This window comes from Physeter macrocephalus, chromosome 14, assembly GCF_002837175.3.
Source record: "Physeter macrocephalus isolate SW-GA chromosome 14, ASM283717v5, whole genome shotgun sequence".
Taxonomy (NCBI): Eukaryota; Metazoa; Chordata; class Mammalia; order Artiodactyla; family Physeteridae; genus Physeter; species Physeter macrocephalus.
In genome coordinates this window covers 25,360,944-25,375,199 of record NC_041227.1, presented here as the reverse complement: position 1 = coordinate 25,375,199, position 14,256 = coordinate 25,360,944, and the positions used below count along the sequence as shown (strand labels likewise).

General features: G+C 35.7%; 1 protein-coding gene across 1 annotated transcript; it reads left to right on the top strand.

Moving 5' to 3' along the window:
• Nucleotides 1–10,831: 10,831 nt before the first annotated feature.
• Nucleotides 10,832–12,998, top strand: DEFB129 (defensin beta 129). Its single transcript, XM_007130902.2, has 2 exons — nucleotides 10,832–10,889; nucleotides 12,553–12,998. Exons 1-2 carry the CDS (start codon nucleotides 10,832–10,834, stop codon nucleotides 12,996–12,998), a joined length of 504 nt encoding a protein of 167 aa, XP_007130964.2.
• Nucleotides 12,999–14,256: the final 1,258 nt, after the last annotated feature.

Below are 14,256 nucleotides of genomic sequence, written 5' to 3'. Positions count from 1 at the left end.
CTAATAGAGCTACCATATGACCCTGCAATCCCACCCCTGAGCATACATCAGGAGAAAAACATGGTCCGAAAGGATACATGCACCCCAATGTTCATTGCAGCACTGTTTATGACAGCCAAGACATGGAAACAACTGAAATGTCTATCGACAGAGGAATAGATAAAGAAGATGTGGTACATATATACAATGGAATATTACTCAACAATTAAAAAGAATGAAATAATGCCATTTGCAGCAACATGGATGGACCTAGAGATTGTCATACTGACTGAAGTAAGTCAGAAAGAGAAAGAGAAATATCATATGATATCCCTTATATGCAGAAGCTAAAAAGAAATGATACAAATGAACTTATTTACAAAACAGAAACAGATTCACAGACTTAGAGAACGAAATTATGGTTACCAGTGGGGAAGGGTTGGGGGTGAAGGGATAGTTAGAGAGTTTGGGATTGACATGCACACATTGCCATATTTAAAATGGATAACCAACAAGGTCCTACCACATAGCACAGGGAACCCTGCTCAATGTTTTGTGGCAGCCTGGATGGGAAGGGAGTTTGGGAGAGAATGGATACATGCATATGTATGACTGAGTCCCTTTGCTGTGCACCTGAAGCTATCACAACATTGTTAATCAGCTATACTCCAATATAAAATAAAAAGTTAAAAAAAGAAGATACATGCACCCCAATGTTCATTGCAGCACTATTTACAATAGCCAAGACATGGAAGCCACCTAAATGCCCATCAACAGATAAACGGATAAAGAAGAGATGGTACATATTTACAATAGAATATTACTCAGCCATAAAAAAGAATGTAAAATGTGGAACAAATGGAATTGTATGTGCTTTCAAAGGGTGATATTTATAAGAAAGTGTCCTAAAAATTATTTGTTCAGAGTGAGGAATTTTAGGATGATAGGAAGTCTCTCGAGTTTAGCCTTCATGCAATTTTGTAGATTCAAACATAAAATTAGCCCAGAATTTAAAGATTTAGATCCCTTCCTAAATTGTTACAATGCTTTAGCAAATCTGTGACTCCTACATAACACAAACCAGTGGTCAAATGTAAAACAGTATATTGTAGATTCACTGTAGGTTTTCAACCTTTTTTAGATTTATGCACGTGGACATTTTTATAATGTAATTACAACCAACACAAAATTAGCTTTTTAAATTGCAGACAGTAATGCGTGTCAAACTAATATGTAGTGACCTTTTCAAGGCCTAGTCCCAGGGAAAACATTTTGTAGAGTATAGGGGAGCGGGAGGAAGGGAAGGAATAATTTTTTATTTAAAGTTAATTTCTGAGGAATATTTTGTGACTTTAATTGGTAAATATGTTAACAGCACCAAGTACTTAATCTTTTACATCATGTCTTCAGCTATTTGTATTTTAACTTGAGTAAGTTCAGTGGTCTGAAACATGATTCTGAGCTTCACATGAATTACATCTTACTGTGGAACTCAAAATTTCCATCCCTGAATTTGGCAGTTGTTATTACCTAGGCGCCCTGCAGTTATACAGGTATTCAGGTACACGTTCCTGACTACAAAGCTGCTTTTGAACCTTTTTATGTTGAAATACTAGAAACGTAACAATGATGGCAGCAATTAAGGTCACAGAAATCATTAGATAAAGGGAAAACAACGAGGGGGGTCCTGCATAATTTTCTTTTAATAAATAGAGTGAGACTTAGGTGGTGGGAAGAAGGAACTAGATACTCTACTTACCACCGTGTGTGTGCGTGCGCGCGCACGTGCATGTTTGTGCGGGTGCTCACGTGTGTGTATGTTATCCACTCCCTTTTCTTTGAAACTTCTAAGATTAAAATAGGGGAGAAATCTTGTATGTTGCAATGATAGAATTTTTTGAAATTTTAGGAAATCACAGTTCTCCAGGCTCTCCATCTTGATTTATGCTTGAGTTGTTATGTGCCATATTTGCTTTGAAACCTTTGATTATCAGTAGTTTTACTAAAATTTTGATGAAATAATCCACTTTCATCTGCTTTCTAGATTTCTTAATCTAAGTTCATAAGACAGAACTTGTTGATAGCATAGTTTTCTAAGTGCTGCAAGTTTGCAGCCATTACCACTTCAAAGAGGTTTGAATGAGGGAATTTTTTTTCCCTTGTTAAAATAGTTCTGTTTCTAAAAAAAAAAAAAAAAAATAGTTCTGTTTATGTAGAAACTTCATTTTTAGATCTGTGATGGATGTGCTATCATAATTCAAGTATACAGTTCTTTTTTTCTGTCAACTCTTCATTGTCATCCAATAGTGAAGACATTAAAGATACAGCAAGCTTATGAAGTACTACTTTCTAAAAGAAATAGGAGACATTTTCATCTTTACTATTGTACTTCTGGTTATGCAAACACTTTGATGATACAAATGTTTATGTCCCCTATAAATCTGGCCGGAAATCACTTTTGATTTTGTTGATTAAGTTAAACGGTCTATAGTAGGATAGAGTACTGGGTACAAGTGGTCCAAAGTAAAATAAAAGACTATGGTAAAAATGTTAGATCTTAAAAACGAAAATGGTTTATGCACTAAACTTTTTGTGCCTTGGTCTAATATTAACATGATGTCTGTGTAAAATGACAAAAGGAACCAGTGTTGAATCACGTTTTATTTCCTGTTGTTCTGCATTATCCCAGGTTGCTAAATGTTTTCTTTCCAAGAAGTTTGATTGAATTACTGTATACATTTGCTGTCCTATGTGACAGTTTTGTCATTGTTAGAGATTTCAGTAATTAAAATGGGAAACAGAAGCTTAGGTTATTTTATACTCCAATATAAAATAAAAAGTTAAAAAAAGAAGATACATGCACCCCAATGTTCATTGCAGCACTATTTACAATAGCCAAGACATGGAAGCCACCTAAATGCCCATCAACAGATAAACGGATAAAGAAGAGATGGTACATATTTACAATAGAATATTACTCAGCCATAAAAAAGAATGTAAAATGTGGAACAAATGGAATTGTATGTGCTTTCAAAGGGTGATATTTATAAGAAAGTGTCCTAAAAATTATTTGTTCAGAGTGAGGAATTTTAGGATGATAGGAAGTCTCTCGAGTTTAGCCTTCATGCAATTTTGTAGATTCAAACATAAAATTAGCCCAGAATTTAAAGATTTAGATCCCTTCCTAAATTGTTACAATGCTTTAGCAAATCTGTGACTCCTACATAACACAAACCAGTGGTCAAATGTAAAACAGTATATTGTAGATTCACTGTAGGTTTTCAACCTTTTTTAGATTTATGCACGTGGACATTTTTATAATGTAATTACAACCACCACAAAATTAGCTTTTTAAATTGCAGACAGTAATGCGTGTCAAACTAATATGTAGTGACCTTTTCAAGGCCTAGTCCCAGGGAAAACATTTTGTAGAGTATAGGGGAGCGGGAGGAAGGGAAGGAATAATTTTTTATTTAAAGTTAATTTCTGAGGAATATTTTGTGACTTTAATTGGTAAATATGTTAACAGCACCAAGTACTTAATCTTTTACATCATGTCTTCAGCTATTTGTATTTTAACTTGAGTAAGTTCAGTGGTCTGAAACATGATTCTGAGCTTCACATGAATTACATCTTACTGTGGAACTCAAAATTTCCATCCCTGAATTTGGCAGTTGTTATTACCTAGGCGCCCTGCAGTTATACAGGTATTCAGGTACACGTTCCTGACTACAAAGCTGCTTTTGAACCTTTTTATGTTGAAATACTAGAAACGTAACAATGATGGCAGCAATTAAGGTCACAGAAATCATTAGATAAAGGGAAAACAACGAGGGGGGTCCTGCATAATTTTCTTTTAATAAATAGAGTGAGACTTAGGTGGTGGGAAGAAGGAACTAGATACTCTACTTACCACCGTGTGTGTGCGTGCGCGCGCACGTGCATGTTTGTGCGGGTGCTCACGTGTGTGTATGTTATCCACTCCCTTTTCTTTGAAACTTCTAAGATTAAAATAGGGGAGAAATCTTGTATGTTGCAATGATAGAATTTTTTGAAATTTTAGGAAATCACAATTCTCCAGGCTCTCCATCTTGATTTATGCTTGAGTTGTTATGTGCCATATTTGCTTTGAAACCTTTGATTATCAGTAGTTTTACTAAAATTTTGATGAAATAATCCACTTTCATCTGCTTTCTAGATTTCTTAATCTAAGTTCATAAGACAGAACTTGTTGATAGCATAGTTTTCTAAGTGCTGCAAGTTTGCAGCCATTACCACTTCAAAGAGGTTTGAATGAGGGAATTTTTTTTCCCTTGTTAAAATAGTTCTGTTTCTAAAAAAAATCAAAGAGGTATGAATGGAGGAATTTTTTCCCTTGTTAAAATAGTTCCGGTTTCTGTAGAAACTTCATTTTTAGATCTGTGATGGATGAGCTATCATAATTCAAGTATACAGTTCTTTTTTTCTGTCAACTCTTCATTGTCATCCAATAGTGAAGACATTAAAGATGCAGCAAGCTTATGAAGTACTACTTTCTAAAAGAAATAGGAGACATTTTCATCTTTACTATTGTACTTCTGGTTATGCAAACACTTTGATGATACAAATGTTTATGTCCCCTATAAATCTGGTCGGAAATCACTTTTGATTTTGTTGATTAAGTTAAACGGTCTATAGTAGGATAGAGTACTGGGTACAAGTGGTCCAAAGTAAAATAAAAGACTATGGTAAAAATGCTAGATCTTAAAAACGAAAATGGTTTATGCACTAAACTTTTTGTGCCTTGGTCTAATATTAACATGATGTCTGTGTAAAATGACAAAAGGAACCAGTGTTGAATCACGTTTTATTTCCTGTTGTTCTGCATTATCCCAGGTTGCTAAATGTTTTCTTTCCAAGAAGTTTGATTGAATTACTGTATACATTTGCTGTCCTATGTGACAGTTTTGTCATTGTTAGAGATTTCAGTAATTAAAATGGGAAACAGAAGCTTAGGTTATTTTTCTTATCAAAACTATGTTCCTTGGAGCCACCATATTATGATGGTTTTCGTGCTCTTGTACATTGGATGTCTTAAGCTGAGTGCAGTTTAGGGGATCCTTTCTAATTACAGGAAGGTACTTCTTTCCTTCAACACTGTGATCTGACCTGTGACAAATCTGTACTATACACTATGTAAATGGCTAACAAGTCAATTGCAAACCAACTGAATGTACAAATCTTAGTGCTGGTGCTGAAATCTCTCCAGAATAATCATCATGATCTCAAAGTTTATTTCAAAATTTGCAAGCATCAAGTGTCAATCAAAACAAGATGAAACACTAATGAATGTTGAAGTTTCATGCTTTAGGTGTACTTCCTTATTAGAGTTTTTGATTCTCTGCTATTTTTACCATACTGTTTCATTTAAATTTCCTACATGCTAACTTCGTTTGTGCAATTGAAATAAAATTGCAGTAAATACGTGAAAAAAAAAAGAATGAAATAATGTCATTTGCAGCAACATGGATGGACCTAGAGATTGTCATACTGAGTGAAGTAAGTCAGACACAGAAAGACAAATATCATATGATATCACTTTATGTGGAATCTTTTAAAAAAAAGGTACAAATGAAATTATTTACAAAACAGAAGTAGAGTCATGGATGTAGAAAACAAACTTATGGTTACCAGGGGATAAGTAGTAGTGAGATTAATTGGGAGATTGGGACTGACTTATACACACTACTATATATAAAAATAGATAACTAATAAGAACCTGCTGTATAGCATAGGGAACTCTACTCAATACTCTGTAATGGCTTATATGGGAAAAGAATCTAAAAAAAACAAGACATATGTATAACTGATTCACTTTGCTGTACAGCAAAAATTAACACATTTTAAATCAACTATACTCCAATAAAAAAAAATTTTTTAAGTGAAATCAAAAAATACCTTGAGACAATTCAAAATGGAAACACAACACACCAACACATATGAGATGCAGCAAAAGCAATTCTAAAAGAAACATTCATAGCAATAAATGTCTACATCAAGAAACAAGAAAGATCTCAACTAAACAACATAACTCTACTCCTCAAGAAACTAAAAATAGAAGAACAAATTAAGCCCAAAATTAGTAGAAGGCAGTAAATAATAAAAATCAGAGCAGAAATAAATTAGAGACTAAAAAGACAATAGAAAAGATTAATGAAACTAAGAGCTGGACTTTTTCAGATAAACTAAATAGACAAAACTTTAGCTAGACTCACCAAGAAATAAAGAGAGTAGAGTCAAATACTGTAAATAAAATCATAAAAAGAAAGAGGAGACATTACAACTAATACCACAGAAATACAAATGATCGTAAGAGACCAGTATGAAAAGTTATACACCAACAAACTGGACAATCCAGAAAAAAAAATTGATACATTCCTAGAAACATACAATCTACCAATTCTGAATCATGTAGAAATTAAAAAGCTGAGCAGATCAATTAGTAAGGAGATTGAGTCAGTAATCAAAAACCTCCCAACAAAAAAAAGTCCAAGACCAGATGCCTTCACCAGTAAATTCTATCAAAAACTCAAAGAAAAATCAAAACCAATTCTTCTCAACTCTTCCAAAAAATAGAAGAGAGGGAACACCTTCAAACTCAGTTTATGAGACCAACATTACCCTGATAACAAAACCTGACAGGGACACCATGAGAAAAGAAAATTACAGGCCAATATCACTGATGAACATAGATGTAAAAATTCCCAATAAAATATTAGCCAACCAAGTTCGACAATACGTTTAAAGAATCATAAACTGTGATAGAGTCGGATTTATTCTAGAGACCCAAGAATGGTTCAACATTCACAAATCAATCAATATGTTACACCACATTAACAAAATGAAGGATAAAAATCATATGATCATCTCAATAGATGTAGAAAAAAGCATTTGACAAAATTCAACATTCATGTAAGATATAAACTCTCAACAAAGTGTGTATAGAGGTAATGTACCTCAACATAATGAAGACCTTATGCGACAAGCCCACAACTAACATCATACTTAATGATGAAAAGCTGAAAGTTTTTCCTGTAAGATCAAGAACAAGACAAGAATGTCCACTCTTGACACTTTTATTCAACATAGTACTGGACGTTGCAGCCAGAGCAAATAGTCAAGAAAAAGAGATAAAAGCCATCCATATCAGAAAGGAAGAAGTAAAATTGTGAAGATTTGCATATGATAAATTACATATTTTTAAAAACCCTAAAGGCTCCACCAAAAAAAAAAAACTGGTAGAACTAATAAATTCAGTAAAATTGCAGAATACAAAACCAATAAACAAAAATCTGCTGTTTCTATACACTAATAATGAACTATCAGAAAGAGAAACTAAGAAAACAATCCCATTTACAATTGCATCAAAAAATAAAATACTTAGGAATAAGTTTAACAAAGGAAGTGAAAAACCTGTACACTGAAAACTATAAGACATTGATGAAAGAAATTGAAGAAAACACAAATAAATGGAAAGATATGTCACACTCATGGATTGGAAGAATTAATATTATTAAAATGTCCATACTACCCATAGCAATCTATAGATTTAATGCAATCCCTATCAAAATTCCAATGGTTTTTTTCACAGAACTAGAACAAACAATTCTAAAACCGCTGTGGAACCACAAAAGACCCAAAATAGAAAAGCACTATTGACAAAGAACAAAGTTGGATGTATTACACTCCCTGATTTCAAAATACATTACAAATCTATAGTAATCAAAACAGTACTGCATTGGCATAAAAACAGACATGTAGATCGATTGAACAGAAAGAATAGAGAGCCCAGAAATAAAACCACACATATATGGTCAATTAATTTACTACAAAGGAGCCAAGAATATATAATGGGGAAAGGACATCCTCTTTTTTTTTTTTTTTTTTTTTTTTTTTTTGCGGTATGCGGGCCTCCCTCTGCTGTGGCCTCTCCCGTTGCGGAGCACAGGCTCCGGACGCGCAGGCCCAGCGGCCATGGCTCACTGGCCCAGCCGCTCCGCGGCACGTGGGATCCTCCCAGACCGGGGCCCGAACCCGGTTCTCCTGCATCGGCCGGCGGACGCGCAACCACTGCGCCACCAGGGAAGCCCCAAGTTCATATTTTTAATGAACATATTGTTACTTATACTTTAGAGTACATATTTTTCAAAAAGTACTCAATTTAGAAGCTACGGATTTACTCCAATGAATGTGCCCTTATCACATTATTTGTGAAATGTATCTCTTGCCCTTAGAACAAGTTTAAAATTCTAACAATGAAATCAGTATTGTTATTTTCAATCTCTCCCTCTCCATCCTTTCCACCATAAACTATGTCACAGTGTAATTCTCCTCTTTGGACTCAAGACATGAGTTTGGCTTGAGTACCTTTTGTCAGTGCTTCAAATCAAATTCATTCTCTAATAATGAACATTTTCCACCATGAGAGACGTTCCTTAAACATTTATCTAAAACATGAGATACCACTGCACTCCAGTTAGAATGACCAATATATTACATATTTTTAAAAACCCTAAAGGCTCCACCAAAAAAAAAAAAAACTGGTAGAACTAATAAATTCAGTAAAATTGCAGAATACAAAACCAATAAACAAAAATCTGCTGTTTCTATACACTAATAATGAACTATCAGAAAGAGAAACTAAGAAAACAATCCCATTTACAATTGCATCAAAAAATAAAATACTTAGGAATAAGTTTAACAAAGGAAGTGAAAAACCTGTACACTGAAAACTATAAGACATTGATGAAAGAAATTGAAGAAAACACAAATAAATGGAAAGATATGTCACACTCATGGATTGGAAGAATTAATATTATTAAAATGTCCATACTACCCATAGCAATCTATAGATTTAATGCAATCCCTATCAAAATTCCAATGGTTTTTTTCACAGAACTAGAACAAACAATTCTAAAACCGCTGTGGAACCACAAAAGACCCAAAATAGAAAAGCACTATTGACAAAGAACAAAGTTGGATGTATTACACTCCCTGATTTCAAAATACATTACAAATCTATAGTAATCAAAACAGTACTGCATTGGCATAAAAACAGACATGTAGATCGATTGAACAGAAAGAATAGAGAGCCCAGAAATAAAACCACACATATATGGCCAATTAATTTACTACAAAGGAGCCAAGAATATATAATGGGGAAAGGACATCCTCTTTTTTTTTTTTTTTTTTTTTTTTTTTTTGCGGTATGCGGGCCTCCCTCTGCTGTGGCCTCTCCCGTTGCGGAGCACAGGCTCCGGACGCGCAGGCCCAGCGGCCATGGCTCACTGGCCCAGCCGCTCCGCGGCACGTGGGATCCTCCCAGACCGGGGCCCGAACCCGGTTCTCCTGCATCGGCCGGCGGACGCGCAACCACTGCGCCACCAGGGAAGCCCCAAGTTCATATTTTTAATGAACATATTGTTACCTCTGCATCGGCAGGCGGACGCACAACCACTGCGCCACCAGGGAAGCCCCCAAGGACATCCTCTTTAATTGATGGTGTTGAGAAAACTGGACAACAACATGCAAAAGAATGAAACTGGACCATTATCTTACATCATACACAAAAATTAACTCAAAATGGATTAAAGATCTGAATGTAAAACCTAAAACCATCAAACCCCATGAAGAAAATATAGGCAGTAAGCTCCTTAATATCAGTCTTGGCGATGATTTTTTTAGATTTGACACCAAAAGCAAAGTTAACAGAAGCAAAAATAAACAGGTGGGAGTACAACAAACTAAAACACTTCTGCACAGCAAAGAATATCATCAACAAAATGAAAAGGCAACCTACCAAATGGGAGAAAATGTTTGCAAATCATATATCTGATAAGAGGTTAATATCTGAATTATCAACATATAAAGAACTCATACAATTCAATAGCAAAAAAAAATCAATTAAAAAATTGATCTGAATAGACATTTTTCCAAAGAAGACATACAGACGTCCAACAGGTACATAAAAAGATGTTCAACATCACTAATCACCAGGAAAATGCAAATCAAAACCATGATGAGATATCACCTCACACTTGTTAGAATGTCTATCATCAAGAAGATGAGAGAGGTGTTGGCAAGAATGTACAAGGTGAGGAGAAAAGGGAACCTATGTATACTGTTGGTAGGAATGTAAACTGGTTCACTCTACAAATAATATGGAGGTTCCTCAAAAAAATAAAAATAGAACTACCATATAATCCAGCAATTCCACTTCTGAGGATATATACAAATATTGAATCCTTATGATATACACTTGAAATTAATATAATATTATATATTAATTATATCTCGTTTTTTTAAGAAGTTAGTTATGCCAAGAACTGCCTCCCACAAACTCATTCAACAAACATGTATTGAGTTCTTATGCTGATTCAGTACCCATACTGGCCATTGGAAACAAGAGTACAAAAAAGACAGAGTCACTATCCTCCAGGAGTCTATGGTTATAGGAAGTTCTGCTCTTCTGAATCTCATACACTAAATGCCTTAGGCAAAACTAGGCTCACAAATAGTGAAGCAGATGTATTACTCTTGCCCTGAATAAACCTTAAGAAGGAGAGGTGTAAAGGGTTTGGATTTTCTTTCATATCTTATGTGTCTTATATTTCCCCCCAAGGATCAAGAACAGGAAATTTGTTGCATGAGGTGTTCAGGAAAGGCTATTCTCAAACAGAATCATAGAAAACACAATTGCTGTGAGGTTTGGCTGCACTTTACTGCTCATAGCCTAAGGCCAAGAAGATGCCAATAAAGGCTGGAGCTCAAGACCACGAACCCAGATCCAAGGCTTCCTCTCTGGCACCAAGCCATGAAGCTCCTTTTTCCTATCTTTGCCAGCCTCACGCTACAGTACCAGGTGAACACAGGTAATGTGAAATCCTAGGTTTAAGAGGGAGCGGTTTGAGAAAGCAGGAATTTGGCTGTCCATGATAATGGGAACCCAAAGAGAAGCTAAAAAATGAGATGCCCAAGATATGGCTGAAAAGTTTATGTATTGCATCAGTCATACACCATCCCCCACATATCCCCATAGGCTCCAACCCCAGACTGTGTCTGATGGGGAAACACAGGAAGCTACAGAGAAAGTAGGGTGTTGTTTGTGTACTCAGAAATTATCCAACATATAAAACTGCCTTCCTGCCCTCTAATAGTTGTCATCTGGGACTCATGCCAAGTCTACCTCATTTTTGCTCTTTTTCTAATTTAAACTATCTCTTGAAGTAAAGGTTCCTATCAGTTTGTACCTTGGTATAATAAGGAGGAAGTCCTTACCCTTACACTCAGAAAATCTCCTCTCAGGATCCAGTAAACAGGTCTATGTTCTCCATCTCAAATTTTTCAGATTTTTATAGAATTTCATTCCTTCTCTCAGCCTTTGTTTTATTAGAAATCCCCAAATTACCCATAGGAGGATCTAGAAACACATCATGGCAAAAAGCTGAATCAGAGGATTGGCCACTGTTTTTTGAAAAGAAGATAGAAACATTGAGACTTGCTTCAAAATACAAGAATCATCCAGATATTAAATTGGCAATGGGTCTAGGAAGGGAAAGAAAAAGAGTCAAAGATGTTGCTATTTTTTTTTATCTTGGGACCTTAAGAGAAGGGCTATAATATAAGCCAGTATGGCTGTGTCATCTTGGGTAAAGTCAAATTTGAGCCTCAAATTCCACATAAGATAGTAGGGTTAATCAGTGTAGCTGCTTAAAATACAAGAATTTTACAGTGTTGTCTTCGGTGAGAAACAATACTGAAATGTATGTGAACATTAGGTGCTACATAAATCTCTTGTGCTTTATAGAAAATCAGTTGAATTGTTGAGTGAGGGAGAAGCTTCTTGATTTGGAAAAGAGAAATATATGGAACAATGGGATGGAAAAGTCATCCAGCAGATGAAGATGAGGTACTACTCTAAGCAGGGAATCCAGAGATATAGATACCAATGTGGGAGTTATCTCATAGAGATGAGGTTAAGGCTATGATAATAAATAAAACCTCTGAGGGACATAGTGTCCAGAGAGGCTGAAAATGATAGAACACCATGCTCCAGGAACCACAGGTCAAGTGATTGTCAAGAAGAGTGAGGTCATGGACCACTGAGTTTGGCAAGAACCCAGAACTTCTGATAGTCTTATTGATTCTCTTTTAAAATTCTTGCTTGAATTAGTTTTATGATAGATTTTACTCTTGTTGGTATTTCCTAGGATCATGGGGAGAGATAGTGATATTCTACAAGCGCCTACGATTAGAGGTCTAAAATCTTATCCTGAAGCAAATAATTGCATTCCCTTTTCTTCTTTAGATTTTTTAAATTATTCAATGAAGGGAGACTAGAGATTTATTTTGGATTTCAGAGGTGTACAAAGACTCGCTTGGCCTGCCAGTTGCCTCCACCAACATTCCTAACCACTGTGCTTAAAATTTAGCATTAACAAACTCCCTCTGCCTCTATTCCTCTCGCTCCAGCAATTTTAACATCATATCTAGTTATTAACCTTAGCACTTTGGTTTTCTCTTTTCTTTGTGCAGAATACTTTGGCTTGGGAAGATGTGTAATGGGTTTTGGGAAATGCAAAGACCACTGCACCATGGATGAAAAAGAGGTAGATAAATGTAAAAAGAAAAAATGTTGTATTGGACCAAAAGTGGTTCGATTGATAAAAAGCTACATACAAAATGAAATGCTCCACACACTTGAAGAGGACTCTCAGAAAGTGCTAAAAATTACCAAGAATTTTAGTGTTGTGATGCAAACAAAAAATCATATTTTAGCTCTTCTGCCCAAATTCAAAAATGTCAACCCTTTTGCCAACATCAGCACCATCGTCATCCCAACTGCCACCACTGTGAAGTCTGCCACCACCAAACCCATGATCGCAGGAAAGATAATACACACTGCTACTTCTACCAAGAGTGACACCAAAAAAAGAAGAGATTCAGCCACTGACTCCTCACCACCAACACCACCACCATAGACACTGCCGACAACATGACTGGAGCTGGAGGAAGCAGATGAGCAGGGATGTGGGTCTTTCCTTTAAAACACCAAGTTCCTCTTTCTCTTTTCTGTCTATAAACTGAGACATAGAACTGTTTCCTTTATCATCAGTCATTCAATAAACACTGTTTAAGCACCCACAGTTTACATAATGTTATCATTCTCTCAGGAGACGCACAGAGGAGATAGAGCTAGAAAGAGATAGAATTTTAGTTTACATGTCCAGGAGAAAGCAAGCACCAGGAATGCTGACTACAACATTGAATTTGGCCCATGGATGGCCCAAAATAAGCCTCTGTAATGAAGATTTATGGTTCTCATATTATGTGCTTTTCTTGGGGTAACAGGAATGAAAACAGCAGACATATTTTTTTTTCACAGATTTTTCACACAGAAAGAACCATATGCAAAATAGAATGTGGAGAGAGCAAGTCCACCTTCTCCACAGAAGAACATAACCTAAATTCACGAGCCCATTTAAGATAAAAATATGGGGGAATGAAGGAGGGAAGAGGGGTAAAGGAGAAGATATATGACTTCTATCTCTGAGCCAAGGCATTTTCAACATAATTCCCAGTGGGACAACAGAAAATTGGTAGAGTGGTGCTTCCAATAGATACAGGATACAGACCACAGATGCAAATCATGTAGGTAATTTTTAATTTTCTAGTAGCCACATTAAAAAATGTAAAAATAGGGTCTGAAAAGATAAAAAGCATTTAAAAATGCTTTAAAAAAGTATTGCCCCACCAGACGCAGCCCTGCCCACCAGAAACGCAACATCCAGCCCCACCGACCAGAACACAGGCATAAGTCTCCTCAACCAGGAGGCTTACACAAGCAAACCTTACCCACTGGGGGCAGGCACCAAAAATAATGGGAACTACAAACCCGCAGCCTGTGAAAAGGAGACCCCAAACACAGTAAGTTAAGCAAAATGAGAAGACAGAGAAGTGCAGCAGATGAAGGAGCAAGATAAAAACCCACCAGACCAAACAAATGAAAAGGAAATAGACAGTCTACCTGAAAAATTCAGAGTAACGACTGTAAAGATTATCTAAAATCTTGCAAATAGAATGGAGAAAATACAAGAGATGTTTAACAAGGACCTAGAAGAACAAAAGAGCAAACAAAAGATGATGAACAACACAATAAATGAAATTTAAAATTCTCTAGAAGGAATCAATAGCAGAATAACTGAGGCAGAAGAACGGATAAGTGGCCTGGAAGATAAA

Coding starts and splice junctions, on each gene's coding strand:
- DEFB129 (XM_007130902.2), top strand. CDS start 10,832: ATGAAGCTCCTTTTTCCTATCTTTGCCAGCCTCACGCTACAGTACCAG. Junction 10,890..12,552: donor ACAGTACCAGGTGAACACAG/GTAATGTGAAAT, acceptor TTCTTTGTGCAG/AATACTTTGGCTTGGGAAGA.